This window comes from Salmo salar, unplaced genomic scaffold (genome assembly GCF_905237065.1).
Source record: "Salmo salar unplaced genomic scaffold, Ssal_v3.1, whole genome shotgun sequence".
Classification (NCBI taxonomy): domain Eukaryota; kingdom Metazoa; phylum Chordata; class Actinopteri; order Salmoniformes; family Salmonidae; genus Salmo; species Salmo salar.
This window is the reverse complement of record NW_025550248.1, coordinates 48,736-72,465: the sequence shown is the minus strand read 5'-3', so window position 1 is coordinate 72,465 and position 23,730 is coordinate 48,736. Positions and strand designations below refer to the sequence as shown.

The window sequence follows — 23,730 nt, the reverse complement described above, 5'->3', positions numbered from 1 at the left end:
GTTTAAGAAGGGGGGTGAAGATCAAGGACCAGGTGTGCAGAAGGTTGATGATGCAGGTGCGGTAATCAATAATATCCCCCTACTTCATTGCCTGGCAACCAGACAGGGTGCGTTCAAACCTTAACAACACTCAAACAAGAAACAGTCATCTCAGGCAAAAACAGACTCAGGAAGCCGGATTCCTGACACTCATACTGTTGCCACAAAGTTGGAATTACAGAATTGTCTTGAATTTTATTGTATGCTGTAGCGTTAAGATGTCCCTTCCCTGAACTAATACCAATCATAAAACGCCCCAGAGCATTATTCCTCCTCCACCAAACTTTACAGTTGGCACTTTGCATTCAACTTGATAGCGTTCTCCTGGTATCCGCCAAACTGATATTTGTTCGTTAAACGCTGGCAGATGGTGAAGAGTGATCCCATCAATCCATTTTTAAACACTACCTCTTCCCCTACTGTATTTATTCATTTATTTTGCTCCTTTAACCCCATTTTCTACACTTTCTTCCATTACAAATCTACCATTCCAGTGTTTTACTTGCTATATTGTATTTACTTTGCCGCCATGGCCTTTTTTGCCTTTATTTCCCTTATCTCACCTCATTTACTCACATTGTATATAAGACTTATTTTTCTATTACATACTGTTTGTTTGTTTTACTCCATGTGTAACTCTGTGTTGTTGTATGTGTCAACTGCTTTGCTTTATCTTGCCAATTAGCAATTGTAATGATTACTTGTTCTCAACTTGCTTACCTGATTTAAATAAAGGTTAAATAAAAAATCCAATGGCGGTGAGCTTACCCCACTATAGCTGACATTTGGCATTCATGTGATCTTAGGCTTGTGTGCGGCTGCTGGAAATAGCGGAAACCCATTTTAGAAGCTCCTGGTGAACAGTTATTGTGCTGACATTGCTTCCAGAGGCAGTTTGGAACTCTGTTGTGATTATTGCAACTGAGGACAGCATCGTGCTTCAGTGCTCAAGCGGTCCCATTTTGAGAGCTTTGTGGATTGAAAGCCGATGTTGCTCCTAGGCGTTTCCACTTAGCACTTACAGTTGACCGGGTCAGCTCTAGCAGGGCAGAAATTTACAAACTACTTGTTGGAAAGGTTGCATCCTATGACGGTGCCACATTGAAAGTCACTAGCCATTCAGTAAGGTCATTCTACTGCCAATGTTTGTCTATGGAGATTGCATGGCTGTGTGCTCGATTCTATACACCTGTCACACCTGATAACCAAATTCCTTTTCACATATATATAGTGTATATAGAGGACATAATAGCACTAAGCACAGGCATTAAAAAAAAACACAAAAAAAAAACCATGAAGCAAAATGAGTCTGTGCTTGAGGCGCTATGCCTTTTTAGGTCTTTTTGTTCAGTCTCCTCTCCTGATGTACCAACAAAAATCTGTGAATACATACAAGGTGTATACATTGAAGACTGCCACTTACAGATGAAGTCGGAAGTTTACATACCTTAGGTTGAGTCATTAAATCTCGTTTTTCAACCACTCCACAAATTTCTTGTTAACAAACTATAGTTTTGGCAAGTCGGTTCAAGACATCTACTTTGGGGCATACACAAGTAATTTTTCCAACAATTGTTTTACAGAAGATTATTTCAATTATAATTAATTTGTATCACAATTCCAGTGGGTCAGAGGGATTTACATACACTAAGTTGACTGTGCGTTTAAACACAGCTTGGAAAATTCCAGAAAATTATGTAATGGCTTTAGAAGCTTCTGATAGGCTAATTGACATAATTTGAGTCAATTGGAGTGTGGATATATTTCCAAGGCCCACCTTCAAACCTCAGTGCTACTTTGCTTGACATCATGGAAAATAAAATAAATCAGCCAACCTCAACAAAAGTTTGGTTCAATTTTAAACACCTGAATCCGTTCATCCATTACAAACAATAATAATGCGTATAAACACCATGCAGACCACACAACTGTCATGCTGTTCAGGAAAGGAGACGCAGTTCTGTCTCCTAGAGGAGAACGTGAACTTTGGTGCTAAAAAAGTGCAAATCAATTCCAGAACAACAGCAAAGGACCTTGTGAAGATATTGGATGAAACCGATACAAAAGTATCAATATCCACAGTAAAATGAGTTCTGTATCGACACTAACCTGAAAGGCCGCTCAGCAAGGAAGAAGCCACTGATCCAAAACCGCTATAAAAAAAAAAGCCAGACTACGGTTTGCAACCGAACATGGGTACAAAGATGGTACTTTTTGGAGAAATATCCTCTGGTCGGATGAAACAAAAAATAGAACTGTTTGGCTATAATGACCATTGTTATGTTTGGAGGAAAAAGGGGGGGAGGCTTGCCAGCCGAAGAACACCATCCCAACCATGAAGCACGGGGTGGCAGCATCATGTTGTGGGGGGTGCTTTGCTGCAGGAGGGAATGGTGCACTTCACACAATAGATGGCATCATGAGGGGGAAATTATGTAGACATATAGAAGCAACATCTCAAGACATCAGTCAGGAAGTTAAAGTTTGGTCGCAAATGGGTCTTCCAAATGGACAATGACCTCAAGCATACTTCCAAAGTTGTGGCAAAATGGCTTATGGACAACAATGTCAAGGTATTGGAGTGGCCATCACAAAGCCCTGACCTCAATCTTATAGAAGATTTCTGGGCAGAACTGAAAAAGCATGTGTGAGTAAGGAGGCCTACAAACCTGACTCAGTTACACCAGCTCTGTCAGGAGGAATGGGCCAAAATTCACCCAACTTATTGTGGGGAAGCTTGTGGAAGGCTACCCAAAACGTTTGACCCAAGTTAAACAATTTAAAGGCAATACTACCAAATACTAATTGAGTGTATGTAAACTTCTGACCCACTGGGAATGTGATGAAAGAAATGAAAGCTGAAATAAATCATTCACTCTGCTATTATTCTGACATATCACATTTTTTAAATAAAGTGGTGATCCTAACTGACCTAAGACAGGGAATTTTTACTAGGATTAAATGTCAGGAATTGTGAAAAACTGAGTTTAAATGTATTTGGCTAAGGTGTATGTAAACTTCCGACTTCAACTGTATAAAAATCGTCCGATTAATCGGTATCTGCTTTTTTTGGTCCTCCAATAATCGGTATCGGTTTCGATGTTGAAAAATCATAATCAGTCGACCTCTAGTGTCTTAAACAGTTGCGCCAGTCAGGCACTGTATAACCTGACTGGTCGGGAGTGGGCTACAGTACTACAGTAAGAGCAAATTAATTCTAAAAGAATGAAAATCTTAGTGCAACAACAGTTTAAGTAAGTAATATTGAAGTCATGCACAATTTTCATTTTTACTTAGAGACACATTTGGGAAGCACAGCCAAGAGCTACCCAGTGACACAAGCCTACCAGACGAGCTAAATAACTTCTATGCTCGCCCGAGACAAGTAACACTGAAACATGCATGAGAGCGTCTGCTGTTCCAGATGACTATGTGATCACGCTCTCCGCAGCCGATGTGAGTAAGACCTATTAAACAGTCTGCAAGGCCAGACAGATTACCAGGATGTGTACTCTAACTTCTCTAGGGCCAGTGGGACGATTTCGTCCCACCTCACGTAACAGCCAGTGAAATCCCGTGGCGCGTTATTCAAATACCTTAGAAATGCTATTACTTCAATTTCTCAAACATATGACTATTTTACACCATTTTAAAGACAAGACTCTCGTTAATCTAACCACACTGTCCGATTTCAAAAAGGCTTTACAACGAAAGCAAAACATTAGATTTTGTCAGCAGAGTACCCGGCCAGAAATAATCAGACACCCATTTTTCAAGCTAGCATATAATGTCACAAAAAACCCAGAAGACAGCTAAATGCAGCACTAACCTTTGATCTTCATCAGATGACAACCCTAGGATATTATGTTATACAATACATGCATGTTTTGTTCAATCAAGTTCATATTTATATCAAAAACCAGCTTTTTACATTAGCATGTGACGTTCAGAACTAGCATACCCCCCGCAAACTTCCGGTGAATTTACTAAAAATTTACTAAATTACTCACGATAAACATTCACAAAAAAGCATAACAATTATTTTAAGAATTATAGATACAGAACTCCTCTATGCACTCGATATGTCCGATTTTAAAATAGCTTTTCGGTGAAAGCACATTTTGCAATATTCTAAGTAGATAGCCCGGCATCACAGGGCTAGCTATTTAGACACCCACCAAGTTTAGCCTTCACCAAACTCCGATTTACTATTAGAAAAGTTTGATTACCTTTGGTGTTCTTCGTCAGAATGCACTCCCAGGACTTCTACTTCAATAACAAATGTTGGTTTGGTCCCAAATAATCCATAGTTATATCCAAACAGCGGCGTTTTGTTCGTGCGATCAAGACACTATCCGAAAGGGTAAATAAGGGTGACAAGCACGGCGCATTTCGTGACAAAAAATTCTAAATATTCCATTACCGTACTTCGAAGCATGTCAACCGCTGTTTAAAATCAATTTTTATGCCATTTTTCTCGTAAAAAGCGATAATATTCCGACCGGGAATCTGCGTTTAGGTAAAAAGACGAAAGAAAATAAAGCACGGGGTCGACTCGTGCACGCGCCTAAGCCCATTGTCCTCTGATCGGCCACTTGCCAAAAGCGCAAATGTGTTTCAGCCTGGGGCTGCCTCGATATCATTCAGCTTTTTCCCGGGCTCTGAGAGCCTATGGGAGCCGTAGGAAGTGTCACGTTACAGCAAAGATCCTCAGTCTTCAATAAACAGAGACAAGAAGAACAAGATCTTGTCAGAGAGGGCACTTCCTGTAAGGAATCTTCTCAGGTTTTTGCCTGCCATATGAGTTCTGCTATACTCAGACACCATTCAAACAGTTTTAGAAACTTTAGGGTGTTTTCTATCCAAAGCCAATAATTATATGCATATTGTAGTTACTGGGCAGGAGTAGTAACCAGATTACATCGGGTACGTTTTTTATCCGGCCGTGTCAATACTGCCCCCTACCCCCAACAGGCTAAGCATGCACTGACCAACAGGCAAGTGTCTTCACTGACATTTTCAACCTCTCCCTGTCTGTGTCTGTAATACCAACATGTTTCAAGCAGACCACCATAGTCCCTATGCCCAATAACACGAAGGTAACCTGCTTAAATGACTAACGACAGGCACTCACGTTTGTAGCCATGAAATGCTTTGAAAGGCTGGTCATGGCTCACATCAACACCATTATTCCAGAAACCCTAGACCCACTCCAATTCGCATACCGCCCCAACAGATCCACAGATCTCTATTTCACTCCATGCTGCCCTTTCCCACCTGGACAAAAGGAACACCTATGTGAGAATGCTATTCATTGACTACAGCTCAGCATTCAACACCATAGTGCCCTCAAAGCTCATCACTAAGCTAAGGACCCTGGGACTAAACACCTCCCTCTGCAACTGGATGCTGGACTTCCTGACGGGTCGCACCCAGGTGGTAAGGGTAGGTAACAACACATCCGCCACACTGATCCTCAACACGGGGGCCCCTCAGGGGTGCGTGCTCAGTCCCCTCCTGTACTCCCTGTTCACTCATGACAAAAGTAATAGTAAAAAGGAACTCAATAAGAATAACAATAACGAGGCTATATACAAGGGGCACCACTACTGCTACAGTGTGCAGAGGTACAAGTCAGTTGAGGTAATTTGTACATGTAGCCTTCCCTGTAGCTCAGTTGGTAGAGCATGGTGTTTGCAACGCCAGGGTTGTGGGTTCGATTCCCACGGGGGCCAGCACAGAAAAAAAAATGTATGAAATGTATGCATTCACTCACTGTAAGTCGCTCTGGATAAGAGCGTCTACTAAATGACTAAAAGGTAAATGTAGGTGGGGGTGAAGAGACTATGCATAGATAATAAACAGCGAGTCGCAGCAGTGTACTAAAAGGAAGGGGGGTCAATGTAAATTGTCCGGTGGCGATTTTATTAATTGTTCAGCAGTTTTATGGCTTGGGGGTTTAGGAGCCAGAAGCTGTCGAGGAGCCTTTTGGTCCTTAACTTGCCGCTCCAGTACAGCTTGCCGTGCGGTTGCAGAGAAAACAGTCTATAACTTGGGTGACTGGAGTCTCTGACAATTTTATGGGTTTTCATCTGACACCGCTGTCGTGTCTTTGGCTATGCCGGATTAAGTGATATGACATGCTATTCTATAAAATAATTTCTCTGTAATTAATATTACCTGTTTAAGCTAATCAGGTAAATGTAATTAACTAGAAAGTCGGGGCACCACGAAATAATGTTTATAGAGCTGTTATCTTCCGAATAAACTCTTAAAGACCTAGTAACCGCCCATTTGGAAAAAGAAAATGCAAGGAATATTTACTCTGAGCTGCGCTTCAATAGGTTGGTTGTAGATGGAAGGTCGGTTTGCTCAGCAGGGATCTCTTGCCCTCTGAAGAATGTATCTGGTGGTAAACTGGATACGTTGTAGTATCATTGTGTGTGTTAGACTGGATATGTCGTCCGTCCTTTCCTAGCCCACGTTTACAGCAGCTGCTGCTAACTCAACGTCTAGGAGGTATCACTTCTGGAGTGAATAAGAGTTCAAAGTTCATACCAAGTTGCCATACTTTTAAGCTCGTGCTATATTCTAGCTGGTATAGTCGAAATTCATCCTTTCGGCGTGTCGATCGTCACATTGAACACGATGCTAATTTCGTTAGGTTAGTATCTGAGCCCTTTTAATTTAGGACCGTCGTCCTCGGAACAGAAAGTTGAATTTTCGTCAACAGGTTTATATAGTAGTGAAAGAAGGGCGTGTTTCATATTTTACAACCAAAGTCTGTTCACTTGGGCGGGGCCTCTGTGTGAGTAGAGTTTCTCAATGACAAACCGTTCTTTCATTTAAGAAGCTAAAATTACATTATCTTTTCACAAATAGTTTCATATTTAAACATTTAAATTGCACAACATTTCCATGTGAATCTGATAACTAGAATGTGACGACTTTCCAAGATACAGTTTATGTCATCCTGTCATTATTATCATTATTAATGAACCCACCAGGTACAACCCCAAAGCCGCAAACACTGGCACCCTCATAGATATCATCCTAACCAACGTGCCCTCTAAATACACCTCTGCTGTTTTCAACCAAGATCTCAGCGATCACTGCCTCATTGCCTGCACCCGTAATGGTTCAGCGGTCAAACGACCTCCACTCATTACTGTCAAACCCTCCCTGAAACATTTCAACGAGCAAGCCTTTCTAATCGACCTGGCCCTGGTATCCTGGAAGGATATTGACCTCATCCCGTCAGTAGAGGATGCCTGGTTATTTTCAAAAAATGCCTTCCTCACCATCTTAAATAAGCATGCCCCTTTCAAGAAATTTAGAACCAGGAACAGATATAGCCCTTGGTTCTCCCCAGACCTGACTGCCCTTAACCAACACCAAAATATCCTGTGGCGTTCTGCATTAGCATCGAACTGCCCCCGCGATATGCAACTTTTCAGAGAAGTTAGAAACCAATACACACAGGCAGTTAGAAACGCCACGGCTAGCTTTTTCAAACAGAAATTTGCTTCCTGCAACTCAAACTCTAAAAAGTTTTGGGACACTGTAAAGTCCATGGAGAATAAGAACACCTCCTCCCAACTGCCCACTGCACTGAGGATAGGAAACTCTGTCACCACCCGATAAGCCCACTATAATTAAGAATTTCAATACGCATTTTCTACGGCTGGCCATGCTTTCCACCTAACTACCCCTACTGCATTCAACAGCACTGCACCCCCCACAGCTACTCGCCCAATCCTCCCCCATTTCTCCTTCTCCCAAATCCATTCAGCTGATGTTCTGAAAGAGCTGCAAAATCTGGACCCCTACAAATCAGCTGGGCTTGACAATCTGGACCCTTTCTTTGTAAAATTATCTGCCGAAATTATTGCAACCCCTATTACTAGCCTGTTCAACCTCTCTTTCGTGTTGTCTGAGATTCCCATAGATTGGAAAGCAGCTGCTGTCATCCCCCTCTTCAAAGGAGGTGACACTCTTGACCCAAATTGCTACAGACCTATATCCATCCTACCCTGCCTTTCTAAGGTCTTCGAAAGCCAAGTCAACAAACAGATTACCGACCATTTTGAATCCCACCGCACCCACTCCGCTATGCAATCTGGTTTCAGAGCTGGTCATGGGTGCACCTCAGCCACGCTCAAGGTCCTAAACGACATCGTAACCGCCATCGATAAGAAACAATACTGTGCTGCCGTATTCATTGACCTGGCCAAAGCTTTTGACTCTGTTAATCACCACATCCTCATCGGCAGACTCAGTAGCCTTGGTTTCTCAAACGATTGCGTCGCCTGGTTCACCAACTACTTCTCTGATAGAGTTCAGTGTGTCAAATCAGAGGGCCTGCTGTCCGGACCTCTGGCAGTCTCTATGGGGGTACCACAGGGTACAATTCTTGGGCCAACTCTTTTCTCTGTATACATCAATGATGTCGTTCTTGCTGCTGGTGAATCTCTGATCCACCTCTACGCAGACGACACCATTCTGTATACTTCTGGCCCGTCTTTGGACACTGTGTTAACCTCTCTAGGCTAGGCGGGACGAATTCGTCCCACCTACGTAACAGCCACTGCTATCCTGTGGCGCGATTTTCAAAACCTTAAAAATCCTATTACTTCAATTTCTCAAACATATGACTATTTTACAGCCATTTAAAGACAAGACTCTCGTTAATCTAACCACACTGTCCGATTTCAAAAAGGCTTTACAACGAAAGCAAAACATTAGATTATGTCAGCAGAGTACCAAGCCAGAAATAATCAGACACCCATTTTTCAAGCCAGCATATAATGTCACCAAAACCCAGAAGACAGCTAAATGCAGCACTCACCTTTGATGATCTTCATCCGATGACAACCCTAGGACATTATGTTATACAATACATGCATGTTTTGTTCAATCAAGTTCATATTTATATCAAAAACCAGCTTTTTACATTAGCATGTGACGTTCAGAACTAGCATACCCCCGCAAACTTCCGGGGAATTCGCTAACATTTTACTAAATTACTCACGATAAACGTTCACAAAAAGCATAACAATTATTTTAAGAATTATAGATACAGACCTCCTCTATGCACTCGATATGTCCGATTTTAAAATAGCTTTTTGGTGAAAGCACATTTTGCAATATTCTAAGTACATAGCCCAGGCATCACGGGCTCGCTATTTAGACACCCGGCAAGTTTAGCACTCACCATAATCACATTTACTATTATAAAAGTTTGATTACCTTTTGTTGTCTTCGTCAGAATACACACCCAGGACTGCTACTTCAATAACAAATGTTGGTTTGGTCCAAAATAATCCATCGTTATATCCGAATAAGCGCCGTTTTGTTCGTGCGTTCCAGACACTATCCGAAATAGTAAAGAAGTGTCGCGCGCATGGCGCAATTCGTGACAATAAAATTCTAAGTATTCCATTACCGTACTTCGAAGCATGTCAACCGCTGTTTAAAATCAATTTTTACGCCATTTTTCTCGTAGAAAAGCGATAATATTCCGACAGGGAATCTCCTTTTCGGCAAACAGAGGAAAAAATCCCAAAGGCGGGGGCGGTCGGGGTCACACGCATAAGCCAATGTCCCTTGATCGGCCACTTGAGAAAGGCGATAATGTGTTTCAGCCTGGGGCTGGAATGACGACATTCTGTTTTTTCCCGGGCTCTGAGAGCCTATGGAAGACGTGGGAAGTGTCACGTTAGAGCAGAGATCCTTAGTAAATGATAGAGATGGAAAACAAGTTCAAGAAATGGTCAGACAGGCCACTTCCTGTAAAGGAATCTCTCAGGTTTTGACCTGCCATTTGAGTTCTGTTATACTCACAGACACCATTCAAACAGTTTTAGAAAAATTAGGGTGTTTTCTATCCATATGTAATAAGTATATGCATATTCTAGTTACTGGGTAGGAGTGGTAACCAGATTAAATCGGGTATGTTTTTTATCCAGCCGTGTCAATACTGCCCCCTAGCCCTAACAGGTTAACAACCCTCCAGACGAGCTTCAATGCCATACAACTCTCCTTCCGTGGTCTCCAACTGCTCCTAAATACAAGTAAAACTAAATGCATGCTCTTCAACCGATCGCTGCCTGCACCTGCCCGCCTGTCCAGCATCACTTCTCTGGACGGTTCTGACTTAGAATTTGTGGACGACTACAAATACCTAGGTGTCTGGTTAGACTGTAAACTCTCCTTCCAGACTCACATCAATCATCTCCAATCCAAAGTTAAATCTAGAATTGGCTTCCTATTTCGCAACAAAGCATCCTTCACTCATGCTGCCAAACATACCCTCGTAAAACTGACCATCCTACCAATCCTCGACTTCGGCGATGTCATTTACAAAATAGCCTCCAATACCCTACTCAACAAGCTGGATGCAGTCTATCACAGTGCCATCCGTTTTGTCACCAAAGCCCCATATACTACCCACCACTGCGACCTGTATGCTCTCGTTGGCTGGCCTTCGCTTCATAATCGTCGCCAAACACATTGCCTCCAGGTCATCTACAAGACCCTGCTAGGTAAAGTTCCCCCTTATCTCCGCTCACTGGTCACCATAGCAGCACCCACCTGTAGCACGCGCTCCAGCAGGTTGATCTCTCTGGTCACCCCTAAAGCCAAGTCCTCCTTTGGTCGTCTCGCCTTCCAGTTCTCTGCTGCCAATGACTGGAACGAACTACAAAAATCTCTGAAACTGGAAACACTTATCTCCCTCACTAGCTTTAACCTCTATGGGCTAGGTGGGATTCTTGCGTCCAACCTACTCAACAGCCAGTTGAATCCTGTGGCGCTTTATTCAAATCCTTAGATATGCTATTACTTCAATTTTTAAGAAATATGACTATTTTACACCATTTTAAAGATAAGACTCTCGTTAATCTAACCACACTGTCCGATTTCAAAAAGGCTTTACAACGAAAGCAAAACATTAGATTATGTCAGCAGAGTACCGAGCCAGAAATAATCAGACACCCATTTTTCAAGCTAGCATATAATGTCACATAAACCCAAACCACAGCTAAATGTAGCACTAACCTTTGATGATCTTCATCAGATGACAACCCTAGGACATTATGTTATACAATACATGCATGTTTTGTTCAATCAAGTTCATATTTATATCAAAAACCAGCTTTTTACATTAGCATGTGACTAGCATTCCCACCGAACACTGCCGGTGAATTTACTAAATTACTCACGATAAACGTTCACAAAAAGCATAACAATTATTTTAAGAATTATAGATACAGAACTCCTCTATGCACTCGATATGTCCGATTTTAAAATAGCTTTTCGGTGAAAGCACATTTTGCAATATTCTCAGTAGATAGCCCGGCATCACAGGGCTAGCTATTTAGACATCCAGCAGGTTTAGCACTCATCAAAGTCAGATTTACTATAAGAAAAATGTTATTACCTTTGTTGTCTTCGTCAGAATGCACTCCCAGGACTTCTACTTCAATAACAAATGTTGGTTTGGTCCAAAATAATCCATCGTTATATCCAAACAGCGGCGTTTTGTTCGATGCGTTCCAGACACTATCCTAAAGGCTAAATCAGGGTTACGAGCATGGCGCAATTCGTGACAAAATAATTCTAAATATTCCATTACCGTACTTCGAAGCATGTCAACCGTTGTTTAAAATCAATTTTATGCCATTTTTCTCATGAAAAAGCGATAATATTCCGACCGGGAATCTGCGTTTAGATAAACAGACAAAGGAAAACAAAGCATTCGGTTGAAGCGGGCACGCGCCTAAGCCCATAGTACTCTGAGTGGCCACTTGCCAAAAGCGATAAAGTGTTTCAGCCAGAGCCTGCCTCGATATCGTTCAACGTTTTCCCGGGCTCTGAGACCCTATGGAAGACGTAGGAAGTGTCACGTTATTGCACAGATCCTGAGTCTTCAATAAAAAGAGCCAAGATGAAACACTACTTCTCAGACAGGCCACTTCCTGCTTGAAATCTTCTCAGGTTTTGGCCTGCCATAGGAGTTCTGTTATACTCACAGACACCATTCAAACAGTTTTAGAAACTTTAGGGTGTTTTCTATCCAAAGCCAATAATTATATGCATATTCTAGTTACTGGGCAGGAGTAGTAACCAGATTAAATCGGGTACGTTTTTTATCCAGCCGTGTCAATACTGCCCCCTATCCCCAACAGGTTAAGCACCAGCTATCAGAGCAGCTCCCAGATCACTGCACCTGTACATAGCCCATCTATAATTTAGCCCAAACTACTACCCCTACTGCATTTATTTATTTATTTAATTTATTATTTTGCTCCTTTGCACCATATTATTTATATTTTAACTTTGAACTTTCTTCAAATTATAAATCTACCATTCCAGTGTTTTACATGCTATACTTTATTTACTTTGCCACCATGGCCTTTTTTGCCTTTACTTCCCTTATCTCATATCATTTGCTCACATTGTATATAGTCTTATTTTTTGTCTACTGTATCATTGATTGTATGTTGTTTTACTCCATGTGTAACTCTGTTTTTGTATGTTGTCGAACTGCTTTGCTTTATCTTGGCCAGGTCGCAATTGTAAATGAGAACTTGTTCTCAACTTGCCTACCTGGTTAAATAAAGGTAAAATAAAATAAAGAAATAAATTAGTAGTAATGTCTTAGACAACAACTGATCTGAGATCATATTCATTAATTACCAACGCATATTTTTAATTGGTTGGATTACCGAAGTATGGTTCCATTTCCCACCTTTCGATGTTACCAGAATCTCTGCTACAAAGGCTTTACAAGAGTCAACTCTATAAAGTAGAGAGAAAGAAAAGGGGAAAGGTATTTATGGGGTTCATAAACCTCCCCCAACAGGCCAACGTCATGACACCGCCTATTGTATAGGTCCTGGATGGCAGGAAGCTTGGCCCCAGTGATGTACTGGGCCATTCGCACTACCCTCTGTAGCGCCTTACGGTCAGATGTCATACCAGACGGTGATGCAACCAGTCAGGATGCTCTTGATGGTGCAGCTGTAGAACCTTTTGAGGATCTGGGGACCCATGCCAAATCTTTTCAGTCTCCTTAGGGGGAAAAAGTTTTGTCGTGGCCTCTTCACGACTGTCTTGGTGTGTTTGGACCATGACAGTTCGTTGGTGATGTGGACACCAAGGAACTTGAAACTCTCGACCGGCTCCACTACAGCCCTGTCGATGTTAATGGGGGCCTGTTCGGCCCACCTTTTCACCGCCTGGTATGGAAACTGCTCAGCCTCCGACCGCAAGGCACTGCAGAGGGTGGTAGGTATGGCCCAGTACATTACTGGGGCCAAGCTTTCTACCATCCAGGACCTCTATACTAGGCGGTGTCAGAGGAAGGCCCTAAGAATTGTCAAAGACTCCAGCCACCCTAGTCCAAGACTGTTCTCTCTGCTACCGCATGGCAAGTGGTACTGGAGCGCCAAGTCTAGGTCCAAGAGGCTTCTAAACAGCTTCTACCCCAAGCCATAAGACTCCTGTACATCTAATCAAATGACTATTTGCATTAACCCCCCCCCCCCTACGCTGCTGGTACTCTCTGTTATTATCTATTTATAGTCACTTTAATAACTTTAATACATATTACCTCAACACCGGTGTCCCCGCACATTGACGCTACCGGTATCCCCTGTATATAGCCTCGCTATTGTTATTTTACTGCTGCTCTTATCTCTTTTTTGTGATATTTTTTAAAACTGCATTGTTGGTTAAGGGCTTGTAAGTAAGCATTTCACTACCGAGTTCCAAACTACTTCTGGAAGCAACGTCATTACAATAACTGTTCGCATGGCCGAGCAGCCGCACACAAGCCTAAGATCACCATGCACAATGTCAAGCATCCGCTGGAGTGGTTTAAAGCTCACCGCCATTGGACTCTGGAGCTTTGGAACGCATGCTCTGGAGTGATGAATCACTCGTCACCATTTGGCAGGCTGACTGACGAATCTGGGTTTGGCGGATGCCAGGAGAATGCTACCTGCCCTAATACATACTGCCAACTGTAAAGTTTGTTGGAGGAGGAATAATGGTGTGTGGCTGTTTTTCATGGTTCGGGCTAGGCCCCTTAGTTCCAGTTAAGGGGGGAATGTATCAGGTTTCAAGGTAAGACCCAAGTGCAAGTGTTTATTGTAACCACAGGGGCAGGCAAACGACAGGTAAAGGCAGGCAGGATTCGATGATCCAGAGCAGAGGCCAAGGTTACAGGACGGCAGTCAGGGTCAGGTCAGGCAGAGGTCGGTAATCCAGAGGTGGAACAAAGGTACAGGACTGCCGGCAGGCTCAGGGTCAGGTCATGCTGGCGGGTACAGAGTCAGGACAGGCAAAGGTCAAAAACCAGGAGGATGAGAAAAAGAGACTAGGGAAAATTAGGAGCTGAGACAACATGCTGGTAGACTTGAACAAACAAGAATAACTAGCAACAGAGACAGAAAACACAGGTATAAATACACAGGGGAAGATGGGAAACACCTGGAGGGGGTGGAGACAAGCACAAGGACAGGTGAAACAGATCAGGGCGTGATAGAATGAGATTTCGACGAGCACATGTCCACATACTTTTGGTCAAGTAGTGTACTTTAAAAACTTTGACTCTACCCCCTCATAAGGTAAAGGTTTTCTGTAAAAAACAATAAAGGCAGACTGAAGGTCAGAAACAGCCTTGTCAACAGGAGCAACACAATATCTAACAGTAGCCCCCGGCTAATAGGTAAACTTTCATACTGCACTTGCAAAGTGTCACCCTTTAATTGCCGCCGACCTTAGTTTGCCTTTGCATTAAGCCTTTGTGCTGTGCTCCATTCGTCCCTCTGCAGGACTGGTATGAACACGGGACGCCGGCAGTATTCTGGATGTCAGGCTTCTTCTTCACCCAGGCCTTCCTGACGGGAGGCCAGCAGAACTATGCCCGCAAACACACCATCCCCATCGACTTGCTGGGCTTCGACTTTGAGGTGCTGGATGACAAGGAGTATCGCCAGCCCCCAGAAGACGGTGAGACAGACAGAGGGTGGAGGGATGGAATGGTGAGAGAGGGCGGGGAGAAGTAAAAGGGTGAAGTAGAGAAAGAGATGAGGGATGTGATTTCTCCTGATTAATCAGGAATTCCTGCTTTTCTGACACAATACTCCGTTCATTGAAACTGACCTATTCCTGAGCCAAAATCCTGCTTTTCCAGTTTTTGTTTGTCCTGATCACATCCAGAGCAGTTTTAGAGAGGGCAAGTGGGAAGAGAGAGAGAAAGGTGATGGAGAGAGAGTCTGAAAGGTAAGGGTTAGAGCGAATGGTGGGTAGCAAGAGAGTATGGAAAGAAAGGGAGGGAGGTAATGATTGGAGAATAAGAGAGAAAATAAATCGATACGGAGAGAGAAAGAGGGACGCTCCCTTCCTCTGTCCCCAGCCCTGCATCACCCTCTCAAAGGAAATTATTTCAATTCACATGAAATAAGTCATTGAATTTGTTAGAAATGTGTTCAAAACATTTTGTATCATGTTGTACTGCAACCTCTCCATCGGTCCCCTGCTGCTTTTTCATCAGCTTGCCATGATGCTACTGGCTTCAAGAGTCGAGGCCACAGTTACACTCGAGTACAATATTAAAATTGTACTCTGTGCATCATATTGAAATTGTACTCTGTTTTGTGTGTGTGTGTGTGTGTGTGTGTGTGTGTGTGTGTGTGTGTGTGTGTGTGTGCGTGCGTGCGTCAACAGGTGGTGTGCTAGGTAACATGCTAGATATTGTGTATCTGATTGTATGTGTGTTTCTCAGGTGTGTACATTTATGGGCTCTACCTTGACTGTGCACGTTGGGACAGAAAGACCAAGCTCTTGGCTGAGTCCTACCCCAAAGTGCTACACGACGCCATGCCTGTGGTGAGTGACTCATCACAAGCTCACAAATTACACCTTAACCAATACACATACAGATTTGCAACAAACATCAGGACATGATTTGTCATTCCTGCGTGAAAGATCATATTAAACTATTTTTAGGGGTTCACAGCGAAGCAAAACCTATTGTTATTCTTAGATTTTTTTCTAATTTGGCACACAGAAACTAGAGGCCATGAGTAACTTGGTCAAAAAGAATGGTGCCGATTGACCTAAAGGTGCAGTGTTATAAGCAGTCTAACGTAAACCCTCATACAGTTGAAGTCGGAAGTTTACATACACCTTAGCCAAATACATTTCAACTCAGTTTTTCACAATTCCTGACATTTAATCCTAGTAAAAATCCCTGTCTTAGGTCAATTAGGCTCAGCGCTTTATTTTAAGAATGTGAAATGTCAGAATAATAGTAGAGAGAATGATTTATTTCATTCATCACATTCCCAGTGGGTCAGAAGTTTACGTACACTCAATTAGTATTTGGTAGCATTGCCTTTAAATTGTTTAACTTGGGTCAAACGTTTTGGGTAGCCTTTCACAAGCTTCCCACAATAAGTTGGGTGAATTTTGGCCCATTCCTCCTGACAGAGCTGGTGTAACTGAATCAGGTTTGTAGGCCTCCTTGCTCACACACGCTTTTTCAGTTCTGCCCAGAAATGTTCTATAAGATTGAGGTCAGAGCTTTGTGATGGCCACTCCAATACATTGACTTTGTTGTCCTTAAGCCATTTTGCCACAACTTTGGAAGTATACTTGGGATCATTGTCCATTTGGAAGACCCATTGGAAGACCCTGACTGATGTCTTGAGATGTTGCTTCAATATATCCACATATTTTTCCTTACTCATGAAGCCATCTATTTTGTGAAGTGCGCCAGTCCCTCCTGCAGCAAAGCACCCCCACAACATGATGCTGCCACCCCCGTGCTTCACGGTTGGAATGGTGTTCTTCGGCTTGCAAGACTCCCCCTTTTTCCTCCAAACATAACGACAGTCATTATGGCCAAACAGTTATATTTTTGTTTGATCAGACCAGAGGACATTTCTCCAAAAAGTACAGTGTTTGTCCCCATGTACAGTTGCATACCGTAGTCTGGCTTTTTAATGGCGGTTTTGGAGCTGTGGCTTCTTCCTTGCTGAGCGGCCTTAAAGGTTTTGTCGATATAGGACTCGTTTTACTGTGGATATAGATACTTTTGTACCTGTTTCCTCCAGCATCTTCACAAGGTCCTTTGCTGTTGTTCTGGGATTGATTTGCACTTTTCACACCATAGTACGTTCATCTCTAGGAGACAGAACGCGTCTCCTTCCTGAGCGTTATGACGGCTGCGTGGTCCCATGGTGTTTATACTTGCGTACTATTGTTTGTACAGATGAACGTGGTACCTTCAGGTGTTTGGAAATTGCTCCCTAGGATGAACCAGACTTGTGGAGGTTTATAATTTTTGGCTGATTTCTTTTGATTTTCCCATGATGTCAAGCAAAGAGGCACTGAGTTTGAAGGTAGGCCTTGAAATACATCCACAGGTACACCTCCAATTGACTCAAATGATGTCAATTAGCCTATCAGAAGCTTCTAAAGCCATGACATCATTTTCTGGAATTTTCCAAGCTGTTTAAAGGCACAGTCAACTTAGTGTATGTAAACTTCTGAACCATTGGAATTGTGATACAGTGAAATATAAGTGAAATAGTCTGACTGTAAACAATTGTTGGAAACATTACTTGAGTCATGCACAAAGTAGATGTCCTAACTAACTTTCCAAATCTATAGTTTGTTAACAAGAAATTTGTGGAGTGGTTGAAAAACAAGTTTTAATGACTCCAACCTAAGTGTATGTAAACTTCTGACTTCAACTGTACATATGACTAAAATGTATGGGATGGAGGGATGAAAGAAAGAGCGATAACACAGAGAAAGCTGCCATTGCTGCACTATTATCACACATTTTCCAACTCTAGGGACATAGACCTTCAAGAAAATCACTATGAGACATTATCACTGCAAGTGAGGCCATTAGGAGCATTGGGCCAGTAACCGAAAGGTTGCTGTATCGAATCCTCGAGCCGACAAGGTAAAATATGTTGTTCCGCCCTTGATTAAGGCAATTAACCCAAATAATTGCGCCAGGGTTGCCGTCAATTATGGTTGATCCCCTGGCTGTGACCCCACTCTGTGAGGGTGTCTTAGGGGGAGTGGGATGACTGGAATATGTCTCCTTCCAGACTCACGTTAAGCATCTCCAATCCAAAATTAAATCTAGAATCGGCTTCCTATTTTGCAACAAAGCATCCTTCACTCATGCTGCCAAACACCCTCATAAAACTGACTATCCTCCCGATCCTTGACCTCGGCAATGTCATTTACAAAATAGCCTCCAACACTCTACTCAGCAAATGCAGTCTATCACAGTGCCATCCGTTTTGGCACCAAAGCCCCATATACTACCCATCACTGCGACCTGTAAGCTCTCGTTGGCTAGCCCTCGCTTCATATTCGTCGCCAAACCCACTGGCTCCAGATCATCTATAAGTCTTTGCTAGGTAATGCCCTGCCTTATCTCAGCTCACTGGTCACCATAGCAGCACCCACCTGTTGCACGCGCTCCAGCAGGTATATTTCACTGGTCACCCCCAAAGCCAATTCCTCCTTTGGCCACCTTTCCTTCCAGTTCTGCTGCCAATGACTGGAACGAATTGCAAAAATCACTGAAGCTGGAGACTCATATCTCCCTCACTAACTTTAAGCATCATCTGTCAGAGCAGCTCACAGATCGTTGCACCTGTGCATAGCCCATCCAACTACCTCATCCCCATATTGTTTTTCTTTTTTTGCTCCTTTGCACCCCAGTGTCTCTACTTGCACATTCATCTTCTGTACATCTTCTGATATATCACTCTATTGTTTAATTGCTAAATTGTAATTACTTCGCCACTACGGCCTATTTATTGCCTTACCTCCCTAATCTTACCTAATTTGCACACACTGTATATAGATTTTTTATATTGTGTTATTGACTGTATGTTTGTTTATTCCATGTGTAACTCTGTTGTTGTTTGTGTCACACTGCTTTGCTTTATCTTGGCCAGGTCGCAGTTAGAACTTGTTCTCAACTGGCCTACCTGGTTAAATAAAGGTGAAATAAATAAAAAAATATGCAAAAAACACATTTTACACCTGTACAGGTTACTCCCTTGTACATACAGTGAAACAGGACTGCATAAGCACCCTCTAATTATTATTATTATATTACTACTACATGTAATGGACAGCCTACATGGCCACTTGATTATTTGTAGTGGCAGTTTAGACAAAAACAGACACGCCCGCCTCACACTACCTTCTTAGACAGTTAGCTAATGTTCACAAACTATTTTCCTTGTTGAACGCATCTCTGCCCTGCTCCAGCACAGCTTTTTGGGGAATTGACATAGTGTGTCATGTCACATTTGGTAATGCACCCTACATAGGGAGCTGTAATGCAACATACATAGGGATCTGATATGTTACATGTTATACACCATTTATACAGTATTACATAAGCTTATAGAGGATTTTCAAAGCATTAATATTGTGCTTATTAACACTTTATGTATGCTATATGAAGTCATTATAAGTTGTAGTTTGTTTAAAGTGGGATTGTACATGTAAATATCAGTTTTATAAGTAAGGTCTAAGTAAAACTAACACTAAATAGCTTTTGTGATGCAGTGTGTTTGAATCCTGGCCTAAGTGCTAAGATCCTGATGATGTTTGTTGCAAATGATTCAGTATCTAATGGGTTCCCATTGCATGTCAGGACAATGTCTCCATCTTCCCTCGATGCATAACGTTATACTTACATAAGCTTCACAGTGGTTTCAGAGGATAAAGATGAATGTATTCTTTTCCCATTAATTCCACCGGGCATAGAGAGAGAGGGATAATATCTTCCCATGTATCAGTGGACCCAACTGTAGTTAAACTGAGCAGATACTATCTATATTCTGTGTCTTAACTCCTATGAGGCAGCTCTTTTTATCAGACTACAATACCCTGTAGGTGCCAAGGAGAGTACAAACAACAACAAACGGCAGAATAAAAAATGATGCTCCGTTGTTCAACCCAGGAGATTGTTCCCAGCTTTGTGTTCAAAGCTCTATCTCAGGGCCTCACCCAGCCGCATCAATTTCAGCCCAAACATGGCAAGCGCAATAACAAAGTTTGTCCTCTCTTATCCTCCCCTAGTTTTCTAGCGGGCTTCTTAATTACAACTTGATGTGGTGTATGAATAGTGTATTAAGTAAGACATTAAAATAGATTGCTAGTGGCAGATTCCTGCAAGAAGCTCCCAGACAAAGTATAACTGATTGCTTTGTACGTTTTCTCAGTTGTTTTTTCACCCCCTCTTCTTCTTTGCCCTCACAATGCCGGCTGTTGAATAATGCACAAGCATTCTCTTTTTAATATTCAGAAATTTCAGGGCAATCTTATTATCAAAATTTGTTTTGACAAGAGCAGAACTTTATTAAAAATGTGTTTATTATTTGTGGGGAAAACACAACACTGTCAGATTTGAAATGCAAATCTAACCAGCAGCTCCTGCTATCAAATTGGATGAGGATTTCACAAACTTGCTTTTGTGAGAAGTTGAGTGTTCCAGTTTATCCCTTTTGTTTTACCAGACCTGCTAATGTACACCAGGGACTCACTCTCTCACTACTATTGTTTCAAATGTTATGTCACCAAATTTCCAACTGGTTTAATTGTTTAATTCTCTGATGTTGTCCCAACTTTCTTCCTCATATCCATTCTCCATTCCATTTCCTAAAACCATTATCCCACCTTGTCTTTTCTCATCATTGTCCTCCTGCCTACTCCTCATGTGGACATCATCCCCCTTTCTGCCTGTACCCCCTCTCTCCATTCTTGTCCTCCATCCTCCATCCATTCTTCCCTCTCCTGCCCCCCAGATGTGGCTGAAACCCATCAAAAGGCAGGACATCCCCCAGCGTATGTGCTACCTCTCCCCCGTCTACAAGACCGGCGAGCGCCGCGGCACACTCTCCACCACTGGCCACTCCACCAACTACGTAATCGCCATGGCGCTCAACTCGGACGTGCCCGCCGAGCACTGGATCAGACGAGGGGTGGCGCTGCTTTGCCAGCTCAATGCATAGACTTCCCCTATGCTCTGTTTTGCACCTACTATTTATCCAGTTTTATGTAAGAAGAGTTATGAAAAGGATGTTCTCTGGCTTGTTTTTTTTTCACACAGTGCTTCATGAATGTATTGCTGAGAATAATTTGTAATGATATTTGACTTTGATGGGCTACGGAAGCATACACAAAAGCACAAGTGATGCGGATGAGCCCAAAACCTTATAGATGCAATGCCTCTATACCCACAAGCACTGGACATTGAACTTTTGCATGTTTTCGTAGCCTTGTGTTACATAATTGAACATCAGCCTTAAACTCTTAAAATTTGACACAGCTGATTGCACAACAGCTGAGTCTTTCAACATTTTGATTAGTCTGCCAACAATGATTCCCATTACATTTTCACAATAATTCTTGATTTCCATGATGTATCTGTACATAGAGCAACATTTTAGAGCAACAAAACTTTCTTTAAACTAATCAAATTTTGTTTCAAATTCTCCAATGACAAATACAAACACAGATTGTTCTTATTTTATCTTGTTCTGAGGGCAGCTCTGCAGAATCAAATGTGATCAGAGATGGGTCATTCCACCACTAGAGTGCCTTTTTGCTAAGGTAATTTGGTAAAAAAAAAAAAAAAAACGGTTCAACTTCATAGAAAACATGTTTTCCCATCTCAAGAGTTTAAATTAAGAAAAAATACTATAGTAGGTGTCAATTAAAGTAACAGGGTTGAATTTTTTTTTAAATCTTAAAACAGCCATAACTCCCCTTGTGACAAAGGGGAAGGGAAGATTGTTGTGTGCAACAAGGATGGGGCAATACAATGCAAACTTCACATTAAAAATGAAATTGTTAAAACGTTTCTAGTCTATTCTAATGAGGGACAAACATAAATGAATCACTAATCACGTGAAATAAGTAATAATCTTAAAAAATGACTTGGCTCACATCAACACCATCATGCCGGAAACCCTAGACCCACTCCAATTTGCATACCGCCCCAACAGATCCACAGATGACGCAATCTCAATCGCACTCCACACTGCCCTTTCCCACCTGGACAAAAGGAACACCAATGCTGTTCATTGACTACAGCCCAGCGTTCAACACCATAGTGCCCACAAAGCTTATCACTAAGCTAAGGACCCTGGGACTAAAAGGTTTAAAGGTGACCTCGGTACGGCAGAAGTTCTTAGCAGGAAATAGGATCCCCCATTATAGTGAATGGTTTTTCTTTATTTGTACTATTTTCTACATTGTAGAATAATAGTGAAGACATCAAAACTATGAAATAACACATATGGAATCATATAGTAACCAACAAGGTGTTAAACAAATCAAAATATTTTTGAGATTCTTCAAAGTAGCCACCCTTTGCCATGATGACAGCTTTGCACACTCTTGGCATTCTCTCAACCAGCTTCACCTGGAATGCTTTTCCAACAGTCTTGAAGGAGTTCCCACATATGCTGAGCACTTGTTAGCTGCTTTTCCTTCACTCTGCCGTCCTACTCATCCCAAACCATCTAAATTGGGTTGAAGTTGGGTGATTGTGGAGGCCAGGTCATCTGATGCAGCACTCCATCACTCCCCTTCTTGGTCAAGTAGCCCTTACACAGCCTGGAGGTGTGTTTTGCGTCATTGTCCTGTTGAAAACAAATAATGGTCCCACTAGCGCACACCAGATGGGAAATGCTGTGGTAGCCATATTGATTAAGTGTGCCTTGAATTCTAAATTAATCACAGATAGTGTCACCAGCAAATCACCCCCATACCATCACACCTCCTCCTCCATGCTTCACGGTGGGAACCACACATGCGGAGATCCTCCATTCACCTACTCTGCATCTCTCAAAGACACAGCGGTTGCAACCAAAAATCTCAAATTTGGACTCATCAGACCAAAGGACAGATTTCCACCGGTCTAATGTCTATTGCTTGTGTTTCTTGGCCCAAGCAAGTCTCTTCTTATTATTGGTGTCCTTTAGTAGTGGTTACTTTGCAGCATTTCGACCATGAAGGTCTGATTGACGCAATCTCCTCTGAACAGCTGGTGTTGAGATGTTTGTTTCTTGAACTCTGTGAAGCGTTTTATTTGGGCAGCAATTTCTGAGGCTGGTAACTCTAATGAACTTATCATCTGCAGCAGAGGTAACTCTGGGTCTTCCTTTCCTCTGGCAGTCCTCATGAGCGCCAGTTTCATCATAGCGCTTGATGGTTTTTACGACTGCACTTGAAAAAACTTTAAAAGTTCTTGACATTTTCCGGATTGACTGACCATGTCTTAAAGTAATGATGGACTGTCAATTCTCTTTGCTTATTTGAGCTGTTCTTGCCGTAATATGGACTTGGTCTTTTACCAAATAGGGCTATCTTCTGTATGCCCACCCCTACCTTGTCAAAACACAACTGGTAGTCTCAAACGCATTAACCTGTAAGGGCTAGGGGGCAGTATTGACACGGCCGGATAAAAAACGTACCCGATTTAATCTGGTTACTACTCCTGCCCAGTAACTAGAATATGCATATAATTATTGGCTTTGGATAGAAAACACCCTAAAGTTTCTAAAACTGTTTGAATGGTGTCTGTGAGTATAACAGAACTCATATGGCAGGCCAAAACCTGAGAAG

General features: G+C 42.3%; 1 protein-coding gene across 1 annotated transcript; it reads left to right on the top strand.

The window, feature by feature from the left end:
- Window positions 1-14,827: 14,827 nt before the first annotated feature.
- Window positions 14,828-21,957, top strand: LOC123739247 (dynein axonemal heavy chain 7). The gene is made up of 3 exons (XM_045713704.1): window positions 14,828-15,057; window positions 15,833-15,936; window positions 20,904-21,957. The coding sequence occupies exons 1-3, from the start codon at window positions 14,916-14,918 to the stop codon at window positions 21,108-21,110; spliced, it is 453 nt and encodes a 150-aa protein (XP_045569660.1). The 5' UTR covers window positions 14,828-14,915; the 3' UTR covers window positions 21,111-21,957.
- The last annotated feature ends 1,773 nt before the right edge of the window (window positions 21,958-23,730 follow it).